Genomic DNA, 23,355 nt, shown 5'->3' on the forward strand with positions numbered 1-23,355 from the left:
TAACAGTGGGAATCAATAAGGTGCTGAGGACTCTTATAATTCCTCAGCACCTGGTGCTATACCAGCTGCACTGGCTCCCAGTGGAGTACAGGATCAGGTTTAAGGTGCTGGTTCTAACCTTTAAAGCCCTATACGGCCTAGGACCCTCATACCTATGGGGCTGTCTCTCCTGGTATGTCCCACAGAGGACCATATGGTCTTCAAATAAAAACACCTTGGAGATCCCGGGCCACAGGGAGGCTAGGCTGGCCTCAACCAGAGCCAGGGCTTTTTTGGCCGTTGCCCCGATCTGGTGGAACGCTCTTGTCACAAGAGACTAGGGCCCTGCGGGCCTTGATATCTTTCTGCAGGGCCTGCAAGATGGAGCTGTCTCGCCAGGCCTTTGGCCAAGGCACAGTCTGACCACCTCCTTCTGTAACCCTCATAGAACTCTAGCCCAATGGTTGCCATGAATTGGACTCTGAATTGATTTTAGAATGAATTGATTTTAGAATGCATTTCAATTAATTGATTGTGATTTTATGTAAATTGTGTTATTTTTTAGCCGCTCTGAGCCCGGCTTCAGCTGGGGAGGGTGGGATATAAATAAAATTTCATTATTATTATCATTATTCAATAGTTCTAAGAGTTTGCAAACAAATATATACCACTGCAGCGCAACACAACGCAATGTGCAAAAGAGACCTTACACATCAGAGCTTCTCCTGAGCTACTGCGGCAGTGCCAGAAATAGCTTCAGCCAGAGTTGGGGAAGGCCATAGCTCAATGGTAGAGCACAGGCTTGATATGCAAAAAGTCCCATGTTATATTCCCAGCATTTCCAGGCAAGATTGGGAATGACCGCTGCCTGAAACCCTGGGGAGCCACTTGTGGGAATGTTCAGGGATGCAGGAGAGGATATATTGTTTGATTATAGCCTTTCCAACTTGTATAAACAAGTTCACAATTTAGCAATTCCCCTTTTTAAACTCAGCGGATGCGTTTGCTCAGGCTTGCTAAAGCCTCTTTAATAACTGTTCTGGTAATTTCCCGTTATTCCCTCATAAAAGATAAGACACGACACAGTCTTCTATAAAAGTATAAAAAGAGTTTACTCACTCACGTTCTGTTCACAATCGGATCCCAGAAGGCAGACTTGGCTTAGAAAACTAACATATACCTGGAAACTATCTCATAAGGAGACAGTACCTTTGTCCTCTCTTGGCTGGAAGGCAAGAGGGCACCTTTGGCTAAGCAGATGTTGCTTCTTCAACGCATGTAGTCTAAAACAGAAGGCTGTCCTGCCCTGTGCTTTTGTTGTTACCTGCACAGGTGAGGCCACGCCCACCTCTAGTCACATGCAGAGGAAGTCTGTCCCAGCCCAGAAGGAAACAGGAAATTTACCTGCTGGCTGGACAAACATTTCTCCCCATGTGTAAACATGTTCACTCTAGGAATGTTGTACTTGACTGCTCTTGTGTTTCACAACCCACACCACTGCCAGTCATCGATCACAGGGTGGTTCAGAACATAAAAATATAAAATATATTCACAGTACAGAGCAGGGAAGGCTTGAACACAGAACAGGACAATCGTCCCTCCCAATCCATAGCCACACACAAGCACGGTGGAAGGGAAGGTCTCCTGGAGGTGTGCCCTAGAACAGTGCGCTGCACAATTGGGAGCTCAGAGTCAGATGCTCACCTTGTTGTGGTTTGCAATGAGCCTGTAATCAGATTTTATTCTTCCAAATTCTTGCACCTTGTCCTGCAGGGAGCTTTCCATGTCTTTGCACTTAGCCTGGAATTAAGGCAGAGAAGAAAGAGCTTAGCATCTTATACTGCATGTTTCCTATTTCTAGGAAAAGGGAAACTTCATCTATTACAATAAAGAATTAACTCTCCTGAAATGCCTGAGCAGCAGTCCCTAGCAGTAGTTGGCTTCACTTCTGTTGCAGAACACTCACGAATCTTCAAAAAACATAGAACAACTAAAACAGCTCATCTTCAGGCTCCCTCAGAAGTGGTAGACTCATCTCCCTTGGAGGTTTTTAAGCAGAAGTCAGATGGCCATCTGTCATGGATGCTTTACCTGAGATTCCTGCATCGCAGTGGGTTGGACTACTAGATGACATGAATGGATAGAGACAGAACTGGGACCCACAAGTGTGGCTAGCAATACAAACTCCCACCACTATGAGTGGTCAGGCATCATCATCACATTGGCCTTAAAGGTAAAGGTAAAGGGACCCCTGACCATTAGGTCCAGTCATGGCCAACTCTGGGGTTGCGGCGCTCATCTCGCTTTGTTGGCCGAGGGAGCCGGCATACAGCTTCCGGGTCATGTGGCCAGCATGACTAAGCTGCATCTGACGAACCAGAGCAGCGCACGGAAATGCCGTTTACCTTCCCGCCGGAGTGGTACCTATTTATCTGTATTCTGCTCTGGTCAGACCTCACCTGGAGTACTGTGTCCAGTTCTGGGCACCTCAGTTCAAGGAGGACACTGACAAACTGGAACGTGTCCAGAGGAGGGCAACCAAAATGGTCAGAGTCAGCTTGCAAGCCCTACAACATCCACATGGAGTTTTTCAGAGATAAGTTCTGTGGGTCCACACAGTTGCTCTCGGGCTGGAGTACATCTCCCCACGACTGGGGTTTGGAGAGCCATAGGTTCTCTAGGGGAAAAGCTTTAAAATATGCGGTCGTCATCTGCTGAAGAGTTAGCACCCTAAATGGGGACTTCAGTGGATCTCCTGATGATTCAGGAGGGCTCTGATTCTGTAGTTAGAAACCCTCTCCCTCGGAAACTGCCTGGCCACTTCATTATCTCATCCCATCATCAAGTGGGCATTTTTATTTTGGGAACATTTCCCCAGCTTTTGAATTGGAGGAAGTATTACAGATGGCGAGATTCATTCAGCTGGAAACAGTTGCAGGGTCCAAGTCGCTGCTGTTTTCCATCTAACCAAAGCTCTGTGTTTCTGCAACCACCCTGGAGAATGTTGTGGTGGAAAATGGGTTACAACATTAAAATAGAAATGCTTCTGCAAGTTGTTGTTTTTTTAAGCGCATGCCATTTTAGTGATTGTGGCCCTCGGCTTTCGTAAGGGACCATTTGAGAGTTTGTTTGGGTTTTTAATGCATGAATGTATGCCTATGTTGCAATAGTCAAGATGAGTTGTATTTTATTTCAACAGCAGGGGAAAGGATTAGGAAATGTTTTCTGGCACCTCAGCAGCCATGGGGGTATCAGAGTTGCTATGGGGGTATCAGAGTTGGGACCCCAAGGGTCATCTAGTCCAACCCCCTGCAATGCAGGAATCGCAACTAGATAATACATGGCATGTGGCCATCCAGCCTCTGCTTAAAAAGGAAGGACAGTCCGCAACCTCCCGGGGGAGGAACATACATCACTCATGTCACACGAAGCAGAGTCCTCATGCAACAAATTCCTACACCCCCAATCATTGGCAAGAAGGCGGCTTTGACGTGGGGCAGCCCCAATTTATGCAGCTAGTGGTGTTTGAGAATATTATGGTGGCTGGGAGAGGATCTCGCCAGTGGGTGCCCAGCACCACTATGGCAAACATAATAATAAATAATAATAATAATAATAATAATAATAATAATAATATACTACTACTACTACTACTAATAATAATATAATAATACTTTATTATTTATACCCCACTCATCTGGCTGGGTTTCTCCAGCCAATCTGGGCGGCTTCCAACAGAATATTAAAATACAATAACCTATTAAACATTAAAAGCTTCCCTAAACAGGGCTGCCTTCAGACGCAACATGCTGTCTGGCCTAAAAGATGGGCAAGTGGGGGTACAGAGGCTGGCATTACTAAACATCCATCAGAAGGGGGTTCCAGAGATTTAAAGCAGCCTTTGTGTGCGGCCAAGGTAGAACATGATATGCTCCTGGTCCATCTGTCTGTGGGCTTCCAAGCATTACGGAACTACAGCTCCCACCAACTTCAGCAAGCACAGCCAGGGACAATGGGAAGTGTAGCAGGCCAAAGGTTCCCCACATCTAGTCTGGGCTGATTTCAAATCACACACAGCTCCTCCCTCTTATAGCATCCGGGAATGGTAGAGTCGGAAGGGACCCCAAGAGTTATCTAGTCCAGCCCCCTGCACTCACACCTAAAAAAACCCTGATAGGTGGCCATTCAAAGGTCTGCTTAAAGGTAAAGGGACCCCTGACCATTAGGTCCAGTCGCAGACGACTCTGGGGTTGCAGCGCTCATCTCGCTTTACTGGCCGAGGGAGCTGGCGTACAGCTTCAGGGTCATGTGGTCAGCATGACTAAGCCGCTTCTGGTGAACCAGAGCAGCGCACGGAAACGCCATTTACCTTCCCGCCGGAGCGGTACCTATTTATCTACTTGCACTTTGATGTGCTTTCGAGCTGCTAGGTTGGCAGGAGCAGGGACCGAGCAACGGGAACTCACCCTGTCGCAGGCCCTAGGCTCTGGGGTTTAGACCACACGTCCCTTTAAGGTGCATTTTAAGTGCATTTTAAAGGTAAAGGGACCCCTGATCATTAGGTCCAGTCGCAGACGACTCTGGGGTTGCGGTGCTCATCTCGCTTTACTGGCCGAGGGAGTCAGCGTACAGCTTCAGGGTCATGTGGCCAGCATGACTAAGCCGCTTCTGGCAAACCAGAGCAGCGCACGGAAACGCCGTTTACCTTCCCGCCGGAGTGGTACCTATTTATCTACTTGCACTTTGACATGCTTTTGAGCTGCTAGGTTGGCAGGAGCAGGAACCGAGCAACGGGAACTCACCCCATTGCGGGGATTCGAACCGCCAACCTTCTGATCGGCAAGCCCTAGGCTCTGGGGTTTAACCCACAGCACCACCCACGTCCCTTTAAGGTCTGCTTAGAAACCTCCAATGAAGGAGAGCCCGCCAACTCTTAGAGGACCTTCTCGCACCATCCAGACCCCCAGGGGAGCTTACCCTGTAGTTCTTGGCCATCTCTGCCACGGGCTTCATCCTGTGGTCCGCATGCTGCTTGGAGCTTTGGCACACAAAGCAGACCAGCTCCTTGTCCTCCAGGCAGAAAAGCTTGGCTTCTTCTCCGTGCACAGGACAGCGGGCAGAGGACTCCCCACCCTCCCCCTGCTGCTGCTGCTGTTTCTTCTCCTGCAAGAGGAACATCTCCACAATGTTGGCCAGCGTGTGGTTGGTGTGGAGCTCCTCAGGGGAGCAGGCTGCCTTGCACACCGGGCAGACATGGTGGGCCTGGTCCTCCCAGGAGCGGCTGACGCAGCCTTTGCAAAAGTTGTGCCCGCAGCGGAGGGTGACGGCGTCTTTGAAGGGCTCGTAGCAGATGGGGCACAGCAGCTCCTCCTTGATGGTGGTAGCCGGGGGCACGGACCGGGCAAAAGAGGCTTGCTTGGCCATGGGTTTGCTGCAAGAGAAAAAGGAACAGCTCAGTTGCAAATATCCAAGAGACAACCAGCTGTTGCTGCTCCCCCAGCTTATGACTCACAGCTGCAGGCGGCTAATAAACTTTCCAGGGCAAGCCCCACCCTAGTTTATTTTGCCATTTGAATACGGAAACTGATTTTGACTGGCAGCGCACGGGGCCAGTGGGAAAAGGAGCGGCTGCCGCCCATCCAGGGCATCTTTCCAAGCCTCTCGAGCTGGAAATGGGTTTCCTCTTGAGCAGGAATTGACGCAGCGAATAGGAAAGCCCCGGAGGCGGAGAAGGGGATTTTGCGCGCTCCCTTCTGCACAGCCTTGACTCAGGGACAGGCCTTGCTGTTTCAAGCGGCTGATCAGCAACCCCAGGAGAGCGTTTACTCGGGAGTAACTGCCCCCGGTTTCCTAGGATCTCTTCAAAGTCCCACACCCCTGAATGCTGGCAAAACTGGACTTCTTAGGGAGCGGGTTTGGGTTTCCGGCGGTCCCCATCCCAAACACGCTTCCGCGGAAGGAGGGGCTTGCTCCCGCGTGTCTAGACACACTCGCTCCGGAGTAAATCTTCGAACGTTCCGGATGGTCAAAATTCGAATCAAGGGCGTTTCGATTTGAGAAACTTAACAGGGGCTACAGTTTTGCAAACATGGAATCTGTTTGGGGTCTAGGAACTGGGAGAGACCGGGGTTCAAATTCCACCCCACACCCGGCTATGGAGCTTACTGCGTGCCCTTTGGCCAGTCACCCTGTAGACAGCGATGCGAGGATAAAATGTACTAAAATGTACGTGGACCACTTTGAGCTCCAGGGAAGGGAGGTGGGGTATAATGCAACAAATAATTTTGGAGCAAATATTGTTGGGCTCCACGTGATTTGCTAACTTGGGCTGGGGCTGCATTGTTCTGCGCGCGACAGAAAGCAGAAGCGAGCTTTTATTCTAATTTTAAAAACACAACAACCTGGAAATAAAAGGGGCGGAGGAGGGGGAAACCAGATGTTTCCCAACTAGATAGCAGAAGCGAGCTGCTCTTTTTAAAAACAGGCAATAAAAATATATATATGGGGGGGGGGGGATGTTTCCTAACTGGAGAGCTGAAGCGACCTCTTTACTTAAAATGGGAATAAAAGAGCGGGGGACGCAACCAGCTGCGGCTTTGCTTTCCAATCCGAGAGGCGCTGGGAAGGGACGAAGGAAAACGCGCGCGCTATTCGTGTAAACCGGCCGTTATTGGCAAGCGATCAGGAGCGACTCCGGAGCCAAGTTTGCCAGGCGCAGAGGACCGAATTGTGAAGCCACCGCTCCGGCTTCGGCGACTTAACCAGGTCGGGCCACGTGGGCTGCTGGTCCAGGAGGCGCGCGAGCATCTTTGCAGCATCCTCGGGGCAGGTTATCCCTCTGCCACCCCGAATCTCCTCCCGTCCCTTACCTTGGCTCGTTGCTGGGCAAAGCAGGCAGGCACCTCTGGCAGCAAGTCCGGGTGCTCCTTCGGCGGCGGGGGCTGCGGGCCAGCTCGCCCGCGAACAAGGAAGCCATGGCCACCGTTTGCAGATGACTCCCTCTTTTTCTTTTGCAAAAGTAGTTGGCAACCCCCTGTTGCAGAGCAAAAGAGGTCGCGAGCCTCCGTCTTTCCTTTTATGTCCCGGAGGCGAGTCGGACGGGGCTGCAGGCTCCGCCCAGCTCAAGCTGGGGAAAAGCAGCTGCTCCGAGCCGGTTGAGCGAGCCAGATCTCATACCTGTGCCAAGGAGGCTTCCAAGTTGGCAGAGAAATTAGGTCAAGGTGTTTGGGGCAAGGAGCCAGACACCAGGGAGGCGGGCGAAACGTCTCCCCACCCCGACCGCGAGCAAGGAAGCGTGGTTGGCAGGCAGAGGGTGCAAAGGGGGGAAGAACTGCAAACTCTCCAGGGAGCAGGATGCAAAACTGTCTTTGATGCATCTTGAACGAGAAAATCTAGTATTAGGGGAAGACACTCTGTCTGGCTTGGCCAAAGGCGGGTCCTGCTTGATCAGTCTTCAGAACTGCAAACTGCTTTGATGTTGCTTTGACATTGTGAGTTTTATTGTATGCATTAAAATTTGGCCTTTGTTTTTGCTGTTAGTGGCCCTGAGAGCTTGAGTCTGTTGCTGCTGTTTAGTCGTGTCCGACTCTTTGTGACCCCCTGGACCAGAACACGCCAGGCACTCCTGTCTTCCACTGCCTCCCGCAGTTTGGTCAAACTCAGTCTGGTAGCTTCGAGAACACTGTCCCACCATCTCGTCCTCTGTCGTCCCCTTCTCCTTGTGCTCTCCATCTTTCCCAACATCAGGGTCTTTTCCAGGGAGTCTTCTCTTCTCATGAGGTGGCCAAAGTCTTGGAGCCTCAGCTTCAGGATCTGTCCTTCCAGTGAGCACTCAGGGCTGATTTCCTGAAGAATGGAGAGGTTGGATCTTCTTGCAGTCCGTGGGACTCTCAAGAGTCTCCTCCAGCACCAGAATTCAAAAGCATCAATTCTTCGGCGATCAGCCTTCTTGATGGTCCAGCTCTCACTTCCATACATCACTACTGGAAAAACCATAGCTTTAACTATACAGGCCTTGATTCTAGGGAGGCTTTTAATTATTACTATTATTATTATTTTATTATTTGTATCCCGCCCATCTAACTTGGCCCCAGCCACTCTAGGCAGCTTCCAGCATATATATAAAAACATGCTAAAACATTAAAACTTCCCTTTACACGGCTGCCTTCAGATGCCTTCAGGTTGTATTGTTAACTTATCTCCTTGACATCTGATGGGAGTGCATTCCTCAGGGTGGTTGCCACTACGGAGAAGGCTCTCTGCCTGGTTCCCTGTAACCTCACTTCCCGCAGTGAGGGAACCACCAGAAGGCCCTCGGGGCTGGATGGTGCCTTGCACACCTCCTTTCTGCAACTTTTGCTGCCAAGCTGGTGCCAAACATGTTGCTCTGCTTTCCGTTGAACCGCATCCATGACGCTGGTGAGGTGGGTGGGTCTTGTCATCTGGGCAGCCCATGAACCTCCATACACACTGCCTAGACTTGCACGTGTCACTACTGTTATTTAATGTTACTTAATGCCCAACCTGTTAGCACACAGGTGGAGCTGTGGGTTAAACCACAGAACCTAGGGCTTTCTGATTAGAAGGTTACCAGAAGGTTATCAGAACGGGTTACCGGTACTTCCGGTTTCGGCGCTTGCGCTTGCACAGAAGTGCTAAATCACGCTTTGCGCATGTGCAGGAGCGCCAAATCGCGACCTGCGCCTGCGCAGACGCGGCGCTGCGGGTTGCGAACGTGCTTCCCGTACAGATCACATTCGCGACCCGAGCATCCACTGTACTGCAGTCACATAATCAATCAATCAATCAGTAGTTGAACTGGGTTCCACACAGTCACAGCCACAAAACAAAAAAGAGCCGCCAAAATGCAACATAAATAGCAAAAACAGACAGACCAAAGTGTAACACTCAAAATGGAAGTGTGGCACTCAAATCAGAAGTGTGGCATTCAAATTGGAAGTGTAACACTCAAAATGGAGCATGTTCAGCTTCCGGGGGGGAAATCGCAAACACTTATTTGCAGGTTTGTAGTGTTTGGGTTCAAAGTTGTTTGAGTACCAAGGTGTTTGAGGACCAAGGTACCACTGTACTGGCTTTTAGGGTATGTCCCCTGACAGGTTGGGCATTAAAGGTAAAGGGACCCCTGTCCATTAGGTCCAGTCGTGACTGACTCTGGGGTTGCGGCGCTCATCTCGCTTTATTGGCCAAGGGAGCCGGCGTACAGCTTCTGGGTCATGTGGCCAGCAGGACTAAGCCGCTTCTGGCGAACCAGAGTAGCAGCACACGGAAACGCTGTTTACCTTCCCGCCAGAGCAGTACCTATTTATCTACTTGCACTTTGACATGCTATCCAACTGCTAGGTTGGCAGGAGCAGGGACCGAACAACAGGAGCTCACCCCGTCATTGCAGGGATTCGAACCGCCAACATTCTGATCGGCAAGTCCTAGGCTCTGTAGTTTAACCCACAGCACCACCCGCGTCCCATGAAATTGCATTAGGATTAGTCAAACCATTGGCCAAGGGTTTTCTACTGTTGGGGCCCTCTGAGGTGCCAGGAACGGAAGGGGTGTTTCCTAGCTGTGATCCCGGGGAGTCCTTTTAGGTAGGGACTAAATCTGAGTCCTGCTGCACACAAGCCGTGTCTTCTGCTGCTGAGCAACAGCCTCAATTCCTATGTTGCAAGGGGTTGGACTAGATGGCCCTCAGGTGTCCCTTCAAATTTTGCAATTCTGTGATCTGATCCAACCAAGACTTTAACCAGGCAAGACAGGATTGCCATTCACATCAGCAGTTGCCCCTCCGCAGCTTTCTGTTCTGCACTGAGAACGATCACACACGCCTGCACAAATAAACAGCGAGAGACAGGCAGAGAAAGAAGCTCCAGGGCAGGGTAAACATCGTGCGTGAACAGTAAACGCCCAAAGATGTCCCTGTCACTCCAATTTTCCATACGTATACAGAGCTTCATACTACTGACCTACATGCCTCACCAGGACGGGGAGATGAGTTAGGAGGCTGTGGCAGACTCACCGCCTGAAGCTCCCTGTGGGCTCTGGGAAGCTTGCCATGAAAGGCAAGGGGGGTGGGTCAGAGTTTACTCGGTTCTTCTTCTTTTTTCATAGAATCATAGAGTTGGAAGAGACCCCAAGGGCCATCGAGTCCAACCCCCTGCCAAGCAGGAAGCACCATCAGAGCACTCCGGACATATGGTTGTCAAGCCTCTGCTTAAAGACCTCCAAAGAAGGAGACTCCACCACACTCCTTGGCAGCAAATTCCACTGTCAAACAGCTCTTACTGTCAGGAAGTTCTTCCTAATGTTTAGGAGATAAGTTAACAATACAACCTTTAGATGACATCTGAAGGCAGCCGTGTAAAGGGAAGTTCTAATGTTTTAGCATGTTTTTATATATATGCTGGAAGCTGCCTAGAGTGGCTGGGGCCAAGTTAGATGGGCGGGATACAAATAATAAAATAATAATAATTAAAAGCCTCCCTAGAATCAAGGCCCGTATAGTTAAAGCTATGGTTTTTCCAGTAGTGATGTATGGAAGTGAGAGCTGGACCATCAAGAAGGCTGATCGCCGAAGAATGGATGCTTTTGAATTCTGGTGCTGGAGGAGACTCTTGAGAGTCCCATGGACTGCAAGAAGATCAAACCTCTCCATTCTGAAGGAAACCAGCCCTTCACTGGAAGGACAGATCCTGAAGCTGAGGCTCCAAGACTTGTGGCCACCTCATGAGAAGAGAAGACTCCCTGGAAAAGACCCTTATGTAGGGAATGTGGGGTGTGAAACACAAGAGCAGGGTCATGATTCGCTGCGCATGCGCATGCACGTGACGACATTTTGAGTGCCTGCGCATGTGCAAGCGGCGGAACCCAGAAGTAACCCATTCCGTTACTTCCGAGTCGCCACAGAACACAACCTGAAAACGGTCAACCTGAAGCTACTTTAACCCAAGGTGTGACTGTATACCTAACGAAAAGCTTCTGGTTTTTTGACAAATGGACTCTTAAACATTTTCTTTAATTCATTATATATCATCTCCCGGAAAGCTTTTACCACTTCACATGTCCACACATATGGTAAAGAGTACCCTCCTTCCCTTTATGAAGTAGCCTGATTCTAACCCAGCCTTCCCCAATCTTCCTCCAGGTGTTTTGGACTGCAATTCTAGCCAGCACAGCCATATGATACAAGAGCTGGTGGGAACTGTAGTCTAAAGACACCAGGAGGGCGCTGTCGGTTTGCAAGCCCCCTCCACTGAGGCTGGCCCCTCTCACTGTCCTCGGAGCTTGCATACTGGTAACCTCCTCTGGCTGATATCCAGACAGACCAGGGAGATTTTGATAGGCAACATTTTCCCAAGCTTCTTCCCTAGCAGGGAAAAGGAGACAAGTCAGAAACGTCTTTTTACATTCTTTTATTTCTGACTACAGCACTAGAGGAAAACACGTCCTTTCAGTTCAGTTCTTCTAGCAAGTCTGACAAACTTCCTGTACAAACGCAAACGGAAGGTTTCAAATTACACTCTTCACAGAGCTCTGAGAAGCCTGTGAACTTCCGGGGAAATTCTTCTTTCCCACAGATAGGCACATCATGTGATGTCAACAATCTGGCTGTTTGCAGCTGTGATGTTTCCATATACTGACAGGCGCCAGGCTTGGGGAGGCTACGCTAAGCACTCAGAGTTCCTTACTGAGAAGCCCTTCCTACTGGTAGAGAATATCTGCTTTCAAATGAAGTCTTTCCTCTCCTGGTTTAGCATTTATCAATATCTTATATTTTATTCTCGTTTTTTTCCTCCTTGCCAGATATATCTAGAAATATATCCCACCTTGCCAATCACCAGAGCTGACTAAAATAAAAATAACGTCAGTAGGAAGAATGTATAAAACCGGTTCAAACATGTGTTGGAAATGTAAGGAAAAAGAAGGGACTTTTTACCATATGTGGTGGGGCTGTAGCAAAATTAAGAAATTCTGGGAAATGATATATAATGAGTTGAAGAAAATGTTCCAACTAACATTTGTTAAAAAACCTGAAGCATTTTTATTAGGGATGTAGGAAAAGACCTGCCAAGGAAATTTAAGAATTTCATGTATGTGACAATGGTGGCAAGAGTCTTAATAGCACAAGGATGGAAGAATGAGGAAATCCCGACCAAAGAACTATGGCAAGAGAAACTGATGGATTACGTGGAATTGGCGAAATTGACACATAAACTACGTGGTAAGGACAACTGACTTTAAAGAGGAATGGGAGCCTTTTACAAAGTACTTAAAGAAACAACAAAATGAACTGGACTCCTTGGCAGGTTTGGAATAAACATACTGTCAGGGAACTGCCATCAGTGCCGGAGGGAGAGAGCAAAATCCAGAGGGATTCCGGAGAACATCCAGGGATTGGGAGAAGCAGCCCATCTTCTGGGGAAGAGAATCAGCGTAGCACCAGTGGAGAAGGGGGGCAGATGGGGGAAGCGGCGAGGCGGTCCCATGACTCCTTGCCGGGGACCAGCGGGGAGAGTAGGGGTCCTCCGCTGCCCACGCCCTCCTTGCGCAGAAGGCTTTCACGCAGAGAGAGTAGGAGGAGACTAGGCGTCAAAGAGCTTCTTTGCTGGAAGAAGTTTAAGAAACGCCCACTGATGGATTCTGCCAGCGATTGAGTCAGCCACGGGTGAGTGGCTGTCCGGACAGAAAAGGTTCACTCAGGCAACCCAGCCAGGTGTTTGCACCCAGCCGGGGAGATAAGCACCGGCTTACGCACGAGCAACCCCTAGAACCATTACACATACACAAATTTATTATTAACAACATATAGATAGATAAATTAAGGTTCTTTACAATTTTATAACATGCAGAGAATCATATGTATTGAAAAACCAGAGAGAGGAGCTGAGGGAAATTGGGGTGGGGGGAGGGGGGGAGTTCTTTCTTGGGAGGGGGGAGGGGAAAATGGGGGGGACTAAGGATGATTTGTCGTTTGATAAAATGTTATGTTGAAATTTTTAATAAAAACTTTATAAAATAAATAAATAAAAATAGCATCCTTGGTAAAACATGCATTTTTTTAAATGATCTCTCCTGGTTTTTACTTTAGCCTCTGAGGTTGCGGGCCACTGCAATGTGGCCCCTGGAAGGTTCTCTACAACAGTATGTGGCCCTTGGACTGAAAAAAGTTCCTTACCTGGGTTGGAAAATAAGAGTGCCAGGTATTATAGGCGAGGATATCAATAGACAAGATGTTAAATTGTTTTTATATGCAACAACAGCGGCAAGAGTATTGTTAGCCCAAAAATGGAAGCAAGAAGATATTCCGACGAAAGAAGAATGGCAGACGAAATTAATGGACTACACAGAATTGGATAAAATGACAGGAAGGATTTGAAACCTGCAGGACCAGAGATTTACAGACGATTGGAATAAATATATGGACTATTTGAAGAGCAGCTGTAATCAACAGACTATGTTAGTAGGACTACAAGAAGTTTTGTAGGAAGAAATATATGAAACATTGTAAAACAGGAAAAGAAGAGAGATATTAGTTATGAGATTTAAATGTAATAGTGAAAGTAAGAAATGTATACTAAGTGATTAGATTGGAAAATTTTCGGATGTGATGGATGGAAGTAAAAAAAACACCGTATAAGATGTAAAATTATGTTTAATTACTGTTAAAAATGATATGTTAAAACGAATAAAAATTTATATATTTTTTAAAAAGGAAAATAAGAGTGCCCTCTGCAGTTGTAGAAGGTAGCCAGACTTGCATTAACCACACCCCCATGGCTTATCCCACACACCGTATTTTTCGCTCTATAAGACGCACCAGACCACAAGACGCACCCAGTTTTTGGAGGAGGAAAACAAGAAAATAAATATTCTGAATCTTAGAAGCCAGAACAGCAAGAGGGATCGCTGCGCAGTGAAAGCAGCGATCCCTCTTGCTGTTCTGGCTTCTGGGATAGCTGCGCAGCCTGCATTTGCTCCATAAGATGCACACACATATCCCCTAGCAAAAAGTGAGTCTTATAGAGCAAAAAATACAGCAATTCACTTCCCTGGGCATCATTTAACTGTCATCCCAAAAGCAGATCGTTCCAAATAATATAGGCAAGCGAGCCTAGCTTGTGTGCAAAGGCAGATGGCAAAACAGAAATTGACCCATGGCACATTTAGAGAGCGGTGTGATAAGAGCCTGAGTGAATAAGTTGTACTCAAGAGGCGCATCAAAGCCAAATAACCGTTGGTTAGCAAAGATAGACAAAACACAGAGGGTTCTTGATAATAAGAGGAGGCCACGTGTAAGTATGCAAGGACAAACTTAGGAACAAGGACAGAAACCAAGGAAATAAATGTGGATAACCATTTATGTTTTGCCCCTGAGCTTGCTGGAGATTGCTTGAGTTCTGTAGATTTCTTTTGCAGGACAATGAAATGAATATTGGTTTTCATAAAATCATAGAATTGTAGAGTTGGAAGGGACCCAAGAGTCATCTAGTCCAACTCCAATGTGGGGCTTGAACCAACGATCCTGAGATTAAGACTTTCATGCTTTGCTGATAATTTATATAGATAGATAGATAGATAGATAGATATAGTGTGTGTATATATATATATATATATATATAGTGTGTGTATATATATATATATGTAACTTTGCGGCATAAAGTAATGGATAGATAAAGTACAGTGAGATTAATTGGAAGTCAATTTTAAATTTCTTCTCTATAAGTTTTATAATTGTGTTCAGTATCAGGAGTATATATGATGATAATTATATTAATCTTCTTGTATCTTATAGCGTGGTGGTTTGTTTGATTTTCCTGTTATTTGTTGGTTTGTTTGTATGTTTGTTTACTTGTATGTACGTCTGTTTTCTCATAAATGTGTTTATTTTAAATTAATAAAGATACTACTACTAATAATACGCCACTGATGTTTAGTTGGAATCTCCTTTCTTATAACTTGAAGCATCTTTGGCTAAGCAGATGTTGCTTCTTTGATGCATGTAGTCAAAGAGAGAGAAGGATGGCGGCCAGTCCTATGCTTTTGTTACCTGCACAGGTGAGGCCACGTCCACCTCCAGTCACATGCAGAGGAAGTCTGTCCCAGCCCAGAAGGAAACAGGAAGTTTACCTGCTGGCTGGACAAACATTCCTCCCCATGTGTAAACATGTTCACTCTAGGAATGTTGTACTTGTGTAGCACCCTGCTTGTGGTTAACGCTTAGCTGGAATGAAATATTCAACGCAGCAATAGAGAAATTAAAATAATAATTTATTTGTCAGACAAATAAATGATTGGCACAGTGGTATATTTACCAAAAGCTCTGCACACCCCAGCCCTGGTGACCAGCACTTATATTCCCTCAGCCCAGCCTCCTTACTCCTCCTTTGGCTGCCTCTGTCCAATCAGCCTGGTTGAAATTCCTATTGGCTGTTTGCTAGAACCAATCATAAAAGATACACCCATTTCCTATTACCTTTTATGGGAGACAAAGAGCTATATTTCCTTCTATCATATATCTTACATTTGTCTTGACAAGGCATCTTAATTATCAGATTACCCTTTGCTCTTTGCTCTTCTGCTCTTTGCTCTTCTGCCCTTCTGGCAACAGGGGCAAATGGCTAAAACAGATGGCTCATGGTTTCAAATTTTGTCATATAAACAGAGGTCTTGGGTTCACCTTCTCACACACCATCAATGAAATAAGAATCTAACATAAGAATCTAACATCTCTTACTTTCTACATTCTTTTGTATAGTTACATTAAAGTCAGTACATATATATATATAAAACATAGATTGATTTTTAGAAGGGAAGAACTTAGTAAAGAACTGTTTCCAAAGTGACCAAAAACAACCTCAGAGCAGTTTCTCTTCCTCACCAGGCTGCAGCTGTTGTTTTTAGCTCTTTGCCTTTTAACCTTCTCAGGATACCTTAAACCATGTTTGATGGGAGGCACTATTTACCAACTCTAATTAGTGTTTTTGCAGCTTGGATTGTATTCTGTAATTCGTATGACCTTTTGCTCCCAGCTTTTCCTCCTTTTTTACAACTTTGAGGTACTGCAACAAATCAATGAGGGGCCCTTGTTCAGGAGAATAAACAAAAGCTCTCAGCCAGCTGGTTTCTGCCTGGCCTGGAGCAAGCATTTGGAGCAAGCATCTACAAATATATTTTTAAGCTTATTTTAAAATACAGATCTTTGATCAGATGCCTCATTTGACTGCTCTTGTGTTTCACATCCCACGTTATTTTGGTGATCCCAGGGTGCTTTTGCCTTTGACAAACTGAACCATGCAAGATATTTGCTGGCATCCAACTGCACAAATGGACCACCTTGCAGAGGAACATCCTGGTGGGTGTGAATCATTCAAGAATCACCGCTCTTCTGTTCAGATTTATGGGGGACATGGACTGTGCCACTTCAGCCAGCTAGTAGAGGCTCGCACGATGGGGCATCCTTCCATATGAAACAGTTCCTCACACACAGAAAACTAGCCTATCAGGGAGACGGTGAGGCTAGTACCATTGTCCCTGAGAAGCTAGCTTTCTAACTGCAGGGATGTGTCGGTATCATCATAATCATTTTGAAAGGAGTTGCATTCAGTCACACCAACGCCCTTGTACCACTTGCAGCCTGATGCATTGAGAATGAGGTTTTGGTTTTTGGATTCAGGAAGGTACCTTCTCATGAGCCTGGATAGCTCAGTTGGTTAGACCATGGTGCTGATAACACCAAGGTTGCAGGTTCGATCCCTGTGTGGACCAGCTGCATATTCCTGCATTGCAGGGGGTTGGACTAGATGATCCTCAGGGTCCCTTCCAACTCTACAGTTCTATGATTCTATGATTCTATGTAAGTATGCACATTCTCTCATTCGCAGCACCTACCCTTCAGGGCCACGTGGTGGCAGCACATGCACAAGAACCCATGGGTGTGTGGGTGTTCTCTGTGCTGTTATTTTTAACTCTGAAATCTTTCCAAGTCCCCCATCACGTCCCTCAGAATTCACCTGCCTCCTTCCACGGGCATCACTTGGAACAGTGGCTTGTTTGAAAGACGGACGGGAACCCTGTTAAAAGTAAGTTCATGCTTTTAAGTGACGGGAAATGAGAATAAACGCTTCCCTGCCCCAGTGCTCTAGGGTTGCTGGGTAGCATTCTTCAATATTTCCTAGTTTTGCCTTTTTAGAGGAGGAAGTGGTGATGTGCGGAGCTTTGCTCAGAGGTTTCTCGAGGTCTTGGAGGGGGAAAAGGAAAAATGCTGCGAACTGACTTTTTTGTTCCATTGGGTCCCAGAGGCTGGTTGTCACCAGAGGGCTGTGATGTGGGGGGAGAGAAGCTGCTATTTGCAGTCTCTGCCTTTCCCGGCTTTGCCTGTTACCTGCTCCGAATAATAATAATAATAATAATAATAATAATAATAATAATAGGCTGGATTCAGCAGAACTCCCCTTGCTCCATGTGGCTTGGTTCGCTTACACGAGTTCTCTAAAAACCAAGCTGCAGGGGAGATTTCTGCAATGCCAATGCTTCCTTTTAGAGCGGGATACGGATCCAGCATCACATGGCAAAACCTACAGGGAACAGGCTCTGTTATTCCTCCAAAGCTCTTTGGAGAAAACGCAGCACCTCAATCCCTTCTGGCCAGCTGGGAGCATCTAACTTGCAAGGCAAAGAGCCTCACCTTCCACTCTAGGCTTGCAAAAAAAATATTCCTGCTGTCAAGGTGGCATCCTCTGGATTTGAGCATGGCGCCCAGAGCTGGTCTAGGTGTGAAGCTGGCGACTGAGGGGTAGTGGCGGCAGGGAGATAAAGACTCTTCATTTCTAGCACTTTCAAGACACAGAACCCACCAGTTTCTTCTTGTTTGAAGGCTGGAACCCAACATGTAGGAATATAGGAAGTGAGACCCCCTGATCCATCTAGCTCAGTGACTTATAGGGGTTTCAGGCAGACGTTTGAACCCGGGACCTTTTGCATGCAAAAAGGATCCTCCACCATTGAACTATTGCCTTTTCTCAAAAGCCGTGCAGCTAAAACCACAAGGAGTCTGGTGGCCCTGAGCCTACTTTTCTGCAAAGAAGAAAACCCAAACAAACTGGCCCGGGCACCTCGCTCTTCTCCCCTGAGTCAACATTCTAAACCTTCATGTTTTTCAAAGAAAAAGAAGAGCAGGTTTCCATCGGCATCCGATTCGTTTTGAAAACCGTTAAAGCATTCTTTTTCTCTCTGCAACTAAGCTCCATGCAGTAGTGTCTGGTTGGCCGCTGTGAAAAGAGAGTGGCAAGCTAGATGGTGTAAGTGTTCTTGTGTTTTTATATTGCAAAGCTCCCTGTGATCCTCAGATGAGGAGCAGTATAGGAATTTAATAAACACAATATAAATAAAATAAATAATGGGCCACTGGTCTGGTGCAGCAGCCAGGCTTTCCTTCTGCTCCAAATCTGCTACTCAATCCTGAGAACGGGGTACACTTATTTTGCAAGTGCTTGATAAGAATACCTTCTCCACCCATTGTCAGGGTTGGAAGATGTTAGCTCAGAATGAAACTCCATTCCTTTTTTAAAAACTGCTAGGGTTTGGTTTTGGTTTTGCCATGCTTAAGCTTTAAATTTGGGTCACTGCTAGGAGATCTGTTCAAATGTACTATCCTATTGCCGTTAGAATGTGCAAACATCAGTATTACGCAGAATTCATTATCTGGTAGCTGGCAGACTCTTGTGTGACTCAAAAGCTTGCACGCTGCTGCATCCACAAAAGCTGCTTCCACGAAAGAGAACCCATCGCAGGCCACATCTCCCTTATTTTCTGGGACAGGCAGACCCAAGATTTTTGTTTTGTCTGCTTGCCGTTATGACGGAAGTAGTCCCCACTTGTAGAATATTCATGCCCTGGTTTCACACACACACACACACACACACACACATACACACTCCTCCTCCTCTGAGCTCTTTAAGGAAGTGGGCAGACAGAAATAGGGGAGTGGTTAGATGTACAAAAAAGAAACAGAAAAAGAGAGAAAGAAAAAAAGTGAGGGGGAGAGAAGGAAAAACACACCGCCAGACCGAATCATCCCTCCCACTCAGCTCAAGCAATTTGCCTAGGCAGCCAGCTCAAAAGTTCTGTTCACCTGCTCTGGTTCGTAGGAGGAAAATCTCCCTGGAAGGCAGAGAGAGAGAGAGAGAGAGAGAGAGCCAACTGCAAAAAGATCAGCCCGGATCTACCTCAGGTGAGTCTCCCCGACCTTTTTCGAACAAGAGAGCTGTTGCGAAAAGAAAGGGGGGGGGAGAAGCCTTCTCCTTGCTTGCCAAGGCAGGTTCCCTGCATGCTTGGAGGAATATTACAGCTTTGGCAGTCGGCTGACACATTCGCACATAGCTTCAGGGCAGGCGCAACCAGGAAGTAGGCGAGGGGAAGGAGGGTGCGCTTAGTGGATGGGGCCTACAGGGACAACCAGGCAGCTGCTGCGGCCCTGACCTCTTGCCCTCTGGTGCCCAGAAGAAGCGGGACCCTCGCGTGAGAGGCAGCGGTGCTTTGGGACCCTCCAGAAAGCCCTGGCTTCGAAGGTGGGCAGAAAGGTAGGAGGCAAAACGTTCAGGGGCAAGGGTGGTTTCCAGCTGTCTGTCCACCCCCAGATGTGCTGGTGCCCAGATGTGCCAGGCTCCCCATTTTCAGGCCCAGCCTGGCTGCTGAGAGACACGGGCAGCATGGGGATCCGAAGGGCGAGGTGGCCGGCTGGGCGAGGAACAGTGGCTGCTGCCACGGGGCACATATTTCAAGGCTTCCTGCCTCGTGGGACATTGCATGTTCTGGCTTGCCAACCAGGCTTCAACCCGAAAACCAAGCGCTGCCGGCTTTTAGGAACGATGTTGGGAGATGTCGCAGGCTGCGCATTCGAGCGAGCGCTCTCAAGAGCTGCACGGGTATTTGCGCGAAAGTTGCGATGTCTTGGCGCCTTTGTTTTCATCACACGGCTTCAGCCCAGGTGCGCTTCTGGGAAAGCACAGACAATGTACGTGTGTGTGTGTGTGGTGTTGGGTTACACTTCTCTCATGTGGAAAGGATCTTAAATTGTATCACTGGAATGAAGAATGCAAAAAACCAGCTCCTTAGTTAAACCACAGGCTCACTAAGGAGGATGGCTCTTGCGACGGATCTGGTTGTTTTCAGCAGTATCTGTGTTTCTTTAAAGCTGAATGTTGTTGTTTTTTGAGCTGGTAGAAATTTAGTCTTGATTTAATTTCTTTAAACAGAGCATTTGCAGAATCTCCTAGCCAGAAACAGAGAGGCACTGGTGACAGATTTGTGGCTGATGTCTTTGTTTCCCCAGGGTGGCACGGGGTTTTCCAAGGCTTGGCCGATTGCACTACCCTAAGTAGAAGGGGGGGGGAGTGTGCTGGGCCTCGCTGGATCAGGCCCCAAACTGCACAGGACCTCCCTGGATCAGGCCCCGCTTTCTCATATCGGTATGAAACTTTTAGGAGAAGATAAGAGTCTTGTGGCACTTAAATATAATGAAAATTACAGCTGCGTAGATAAACATATGCAAGTGATCCATCATTTAACAGAAGTACCCAGACTCCCCCCGATGTAATTATAACTCTCTTGATTCCAGGAAAAAACAAAGCTATCAAATACATTGAAAAACAAATCTTAATTTCAATATGTTGTGACACATTTTAGAGACTAAATGAAATTTCCCCGTGGCAGCAGCTTTCACAGGCCAGCCTAGTGAAGTAGGCTCTTTCCTAACCATGAAATTATTAGCTTTTAAGGTGGTGCCACGAGACTCTTGATTGTTTATGCTGTGACAGGCAGATTTTTAAAAATCATTTATTTGAGAAGACTTGTATCTTATTTGTAGGGGGCGGGGCTAAGCAGTGTACAGAAATATAGAATAAAACATTAATGTTTTTGTTAAAATACAGTTAAAGCCAAGTATGTAAAAACATTCAAAAGATGATTAAAATCAACAGTAGCTGAGAAGAAGATAGCACATGTGCAGCTTCTACGTCTTTGGATAGGATTTCCTAAACAGAAACATTTTAACAAAATAATAAAATTCCTTCCAGTAGCACCTTAGAGACTGACTAAGTTTGTTATTGGTATGAGCTTTCGTGTGCATGCATGTATCTGAAGAATTGGGCATGCACACGAAAGCTCATGACAATAACAAACTTAGTTGGTCTCTAAGATGCTACTAAGGGACGCGGGGGGCGCTGTGGGTTAAAGCCTCAGTGCCTAGGGCTTGCCGATCAAAAGGTCGGCGGTTCGAATCCCCGCGGCGGGGTGCGCTCCCGCTGTTCGGTCCCAGCGCCTGCCAACCTAGCATTTCGAAAGCACTCTCGGGTGCAAGTAGATAAATAGGGACTGCTTATTAGCGGGAAGGTAAACGGCGTTTCCGTGTGCGGCTCTGGCTCGCCAGAGCAGCGATGTCACGCTGGCCACATGACCCGGAAGTGTCTTCGGACAGCGCTGGCCCCCGGCCTCTTTGAGTGAGATGGGCGCACAACCCTAGAGTCTGTCAAGACTGGCCCGTACGGGCAGGGGTACCTTTAAGATGCTACTGGAAGGATTCTTTTTTTTATTTTGTTTCAACTATGGCAGACCAACACGGCTACCTACCTATAACTAGAAACATTTTAAGCAGGCCCTGGAAAAAATACAGTGAAGGCATTTGTAAATGGTGAGTTCCAGAGTTTCGGGAATGCCACACTCACTAAAAGATGAATTTCTTACCAACATGGATTGAATATTGCGTGGCACCTGGAATGGTGCCAGTTCTGCAGGGTCGCAAACGTTGAGTGGGCCTATATGGGTTATGCAATCCTGCAACGAAACTGGCTCCAAGCAGTTAAGGGCTTTGTATACTAAGAGTAGCACCTTGAACTTTGCCCGGCAGCAACTGGGCAACCGGCGCAGGTCTCCGGGCGCAGGTGTTGTATTCCGACAGGGTTTTCCTCCTGTTCGGAGACAGCGCTGCAACTTCTGGACGGAGCACAAGGGAAGCCCCACACAGAGTGCATTGCAGCAATCTAATCCTTAAGCGGCACATTTCTCACTGACGTTAATTTATCCTTAATGGACTGCCTTCTACTTGGTTGCGCAGCCATGCGTGCAGAACAGTGGGTTGGTTTTTTGTTTGCAGATTTGGGAATTTATTTGTTGAGGTTTGAGAGGTGGGATAGAAACAGGGCTGGGGAAAACAGAGGTGGCTTCTGCGCAAGGAGACCTGGAACTGCATCCTCACACAGCCACACCCCTGGCAGTGAAATATCAGATTTTGCAGTGGGTGGTGCTGGTACAGAGGGTGACAGCCACTTGAGGGGCATGCTTTGTGTCTTCTGGAATGGCCCTTGTTTTGCTTTTAAACCTGCAGCATCTAGAAACCTGATTCCTTTTAATAATAATAATAATAATAATAAATTTTATTTATATCCCGCCCTCCCCAGCCAAAGCCAGGCTCAGGGCGGCTAACAACAATTAAATAATCAAACAATCAAATAATCCAACATTCTAAAAACATTCCATTATAAAAATTAATTAAAATCAAATTGATGGCAACCATTAAGCAAGATTCTGTGCAGATTGCCAGAGGAGGGAGTCAGGCTGTGCCTTGGCCAAAGGCCTGGTGGAACAGCTCTGTCTTACAGGCCCTGCAGAAAGATGTCAAGTCCCACAGGGCCCTAGTCTCTTGTGACAGAGCGTTCCACCAGATTGGTGCCACAGCCGAGAAAGCCCTGGCTCTAGTTGAGGCCAGCCTAACCTCTCTGAGGCCTGGGACCTTCAGGATGTTTTTATTTGCAGACCGTAGGTTTCTCTGTGGGGCATACCAGGAGAGGCGGTCCCGTAGGTACGAGGGTCTTAGGCCGTATAGGGCTTTAAAGGTTAAAACCAGCACCTTAAACCTGATCCTGTACTCCACCGGGAGCCAGTGCAGCTGGTATAGTACCGGGTGAATATGATCTCGCAGCGAAGACCCCGTAAGGAGTCTCGCCGCGGCATTCTGCACCCACTGGAGTTTCTGGGTCAGTTTCAAGGGCAGCCCCACGTAGAGCGAGTTACAATAATCCAGTCTGGAGGTGACCGTCCCGTGGATCACGGTGGCTAGGTCAGGGCGAGTGGAACCTCGGGTTGCAAACGTGATCGTTCACAACCCGCAGCGCCGTGTCTGCGCAGGCGTGGGTCGCGATTCGCCACTTCTGCGTATGCGCAAAGAGCAATTTAGCACTTCTGCGCATGCGTGAGCGCTGAAACCTGGAAGTAACCCATTCCGGTACTTCCGGGTTTGGTGCGGTGCACAGCCGAAAATGCGTAACCTGAAGTATCAGTAACCCGAGACACCACTGTACTTTTCCACATCCT

At 47.4% G+C, this 23,355-nt stretch overlaps 2 protein-coding genes across 9 annotated transcripts in view; one reads left to right on the forward strand and one right to left on the reverse strand.

The window, feature by feature from the left end:
* TRIM35 (tripartite motif containing 35) overlaps window positions 1-7,153 on the reverse strand; it is a 15,935-nt gene extending 8,782 nt beyond the window's left edge. The window contains exons 1-3 of the mRNA XM_083432678.1: window positions 6,849-7,153; window positions 4,957-5,410; window positions 1,684-1,779 (exon numbers count right to left, since the gene is read on the reverse strand). Of these exons, the coding sequence (XP_083288804.1) occupies window positions 1,684-1,779; window positions 4,957-5,410; window positions 6,849-6,955 (657 nt within the window). The 5' untranslated portion in view covers window positions 6,956-7,153. The remainder of the gene's footprint in view (window positions 1-1,683; window positions 1,780-4,956; window positions 5,411-6,848) is intronic.
* Window positions 7,154-16,921: 9,768 nt separating this feature from the next.
* PTK2B (protein tyrosine kinase 2 beta) overlaps window positions 16,922-23,355 on the forward strand; it is a 117,787-nt gene continuing 111,353 nt past the window's right edge. For 2 of the 8 annotated variants that reach the window (XM_083432501.1, XM_083432502.1), the window contains exon 1: window positions 19,483-19,568. The gene's annotated coding sequence lies outside the window, so the exon portion shown is untranslated. Of the gene's footprint in view, window positions 17,070-18,963; window positions 19,220-19,482; window positions 19,569-23,355 lie in introns of those variants that run through there. The other 6 variants (XM_083432498.1, XM_083432499.1, XM_083432500.1 and 3 more) reach the window with 6 other exon arrangements.

Source organism: Podarcis tiliguerta (genome assembly GCF_965153285.1).
Source record: "Podarcis tiliguerta genome assembly, chromosome: 3".
In the NCBI taxonomy this organism is placed as follows: Eukaryota; Metazoa; Chordata; class Lepidosauria; order Squamata; family Lacertidae; genus Podarcis; species Podarcis tiliguerta.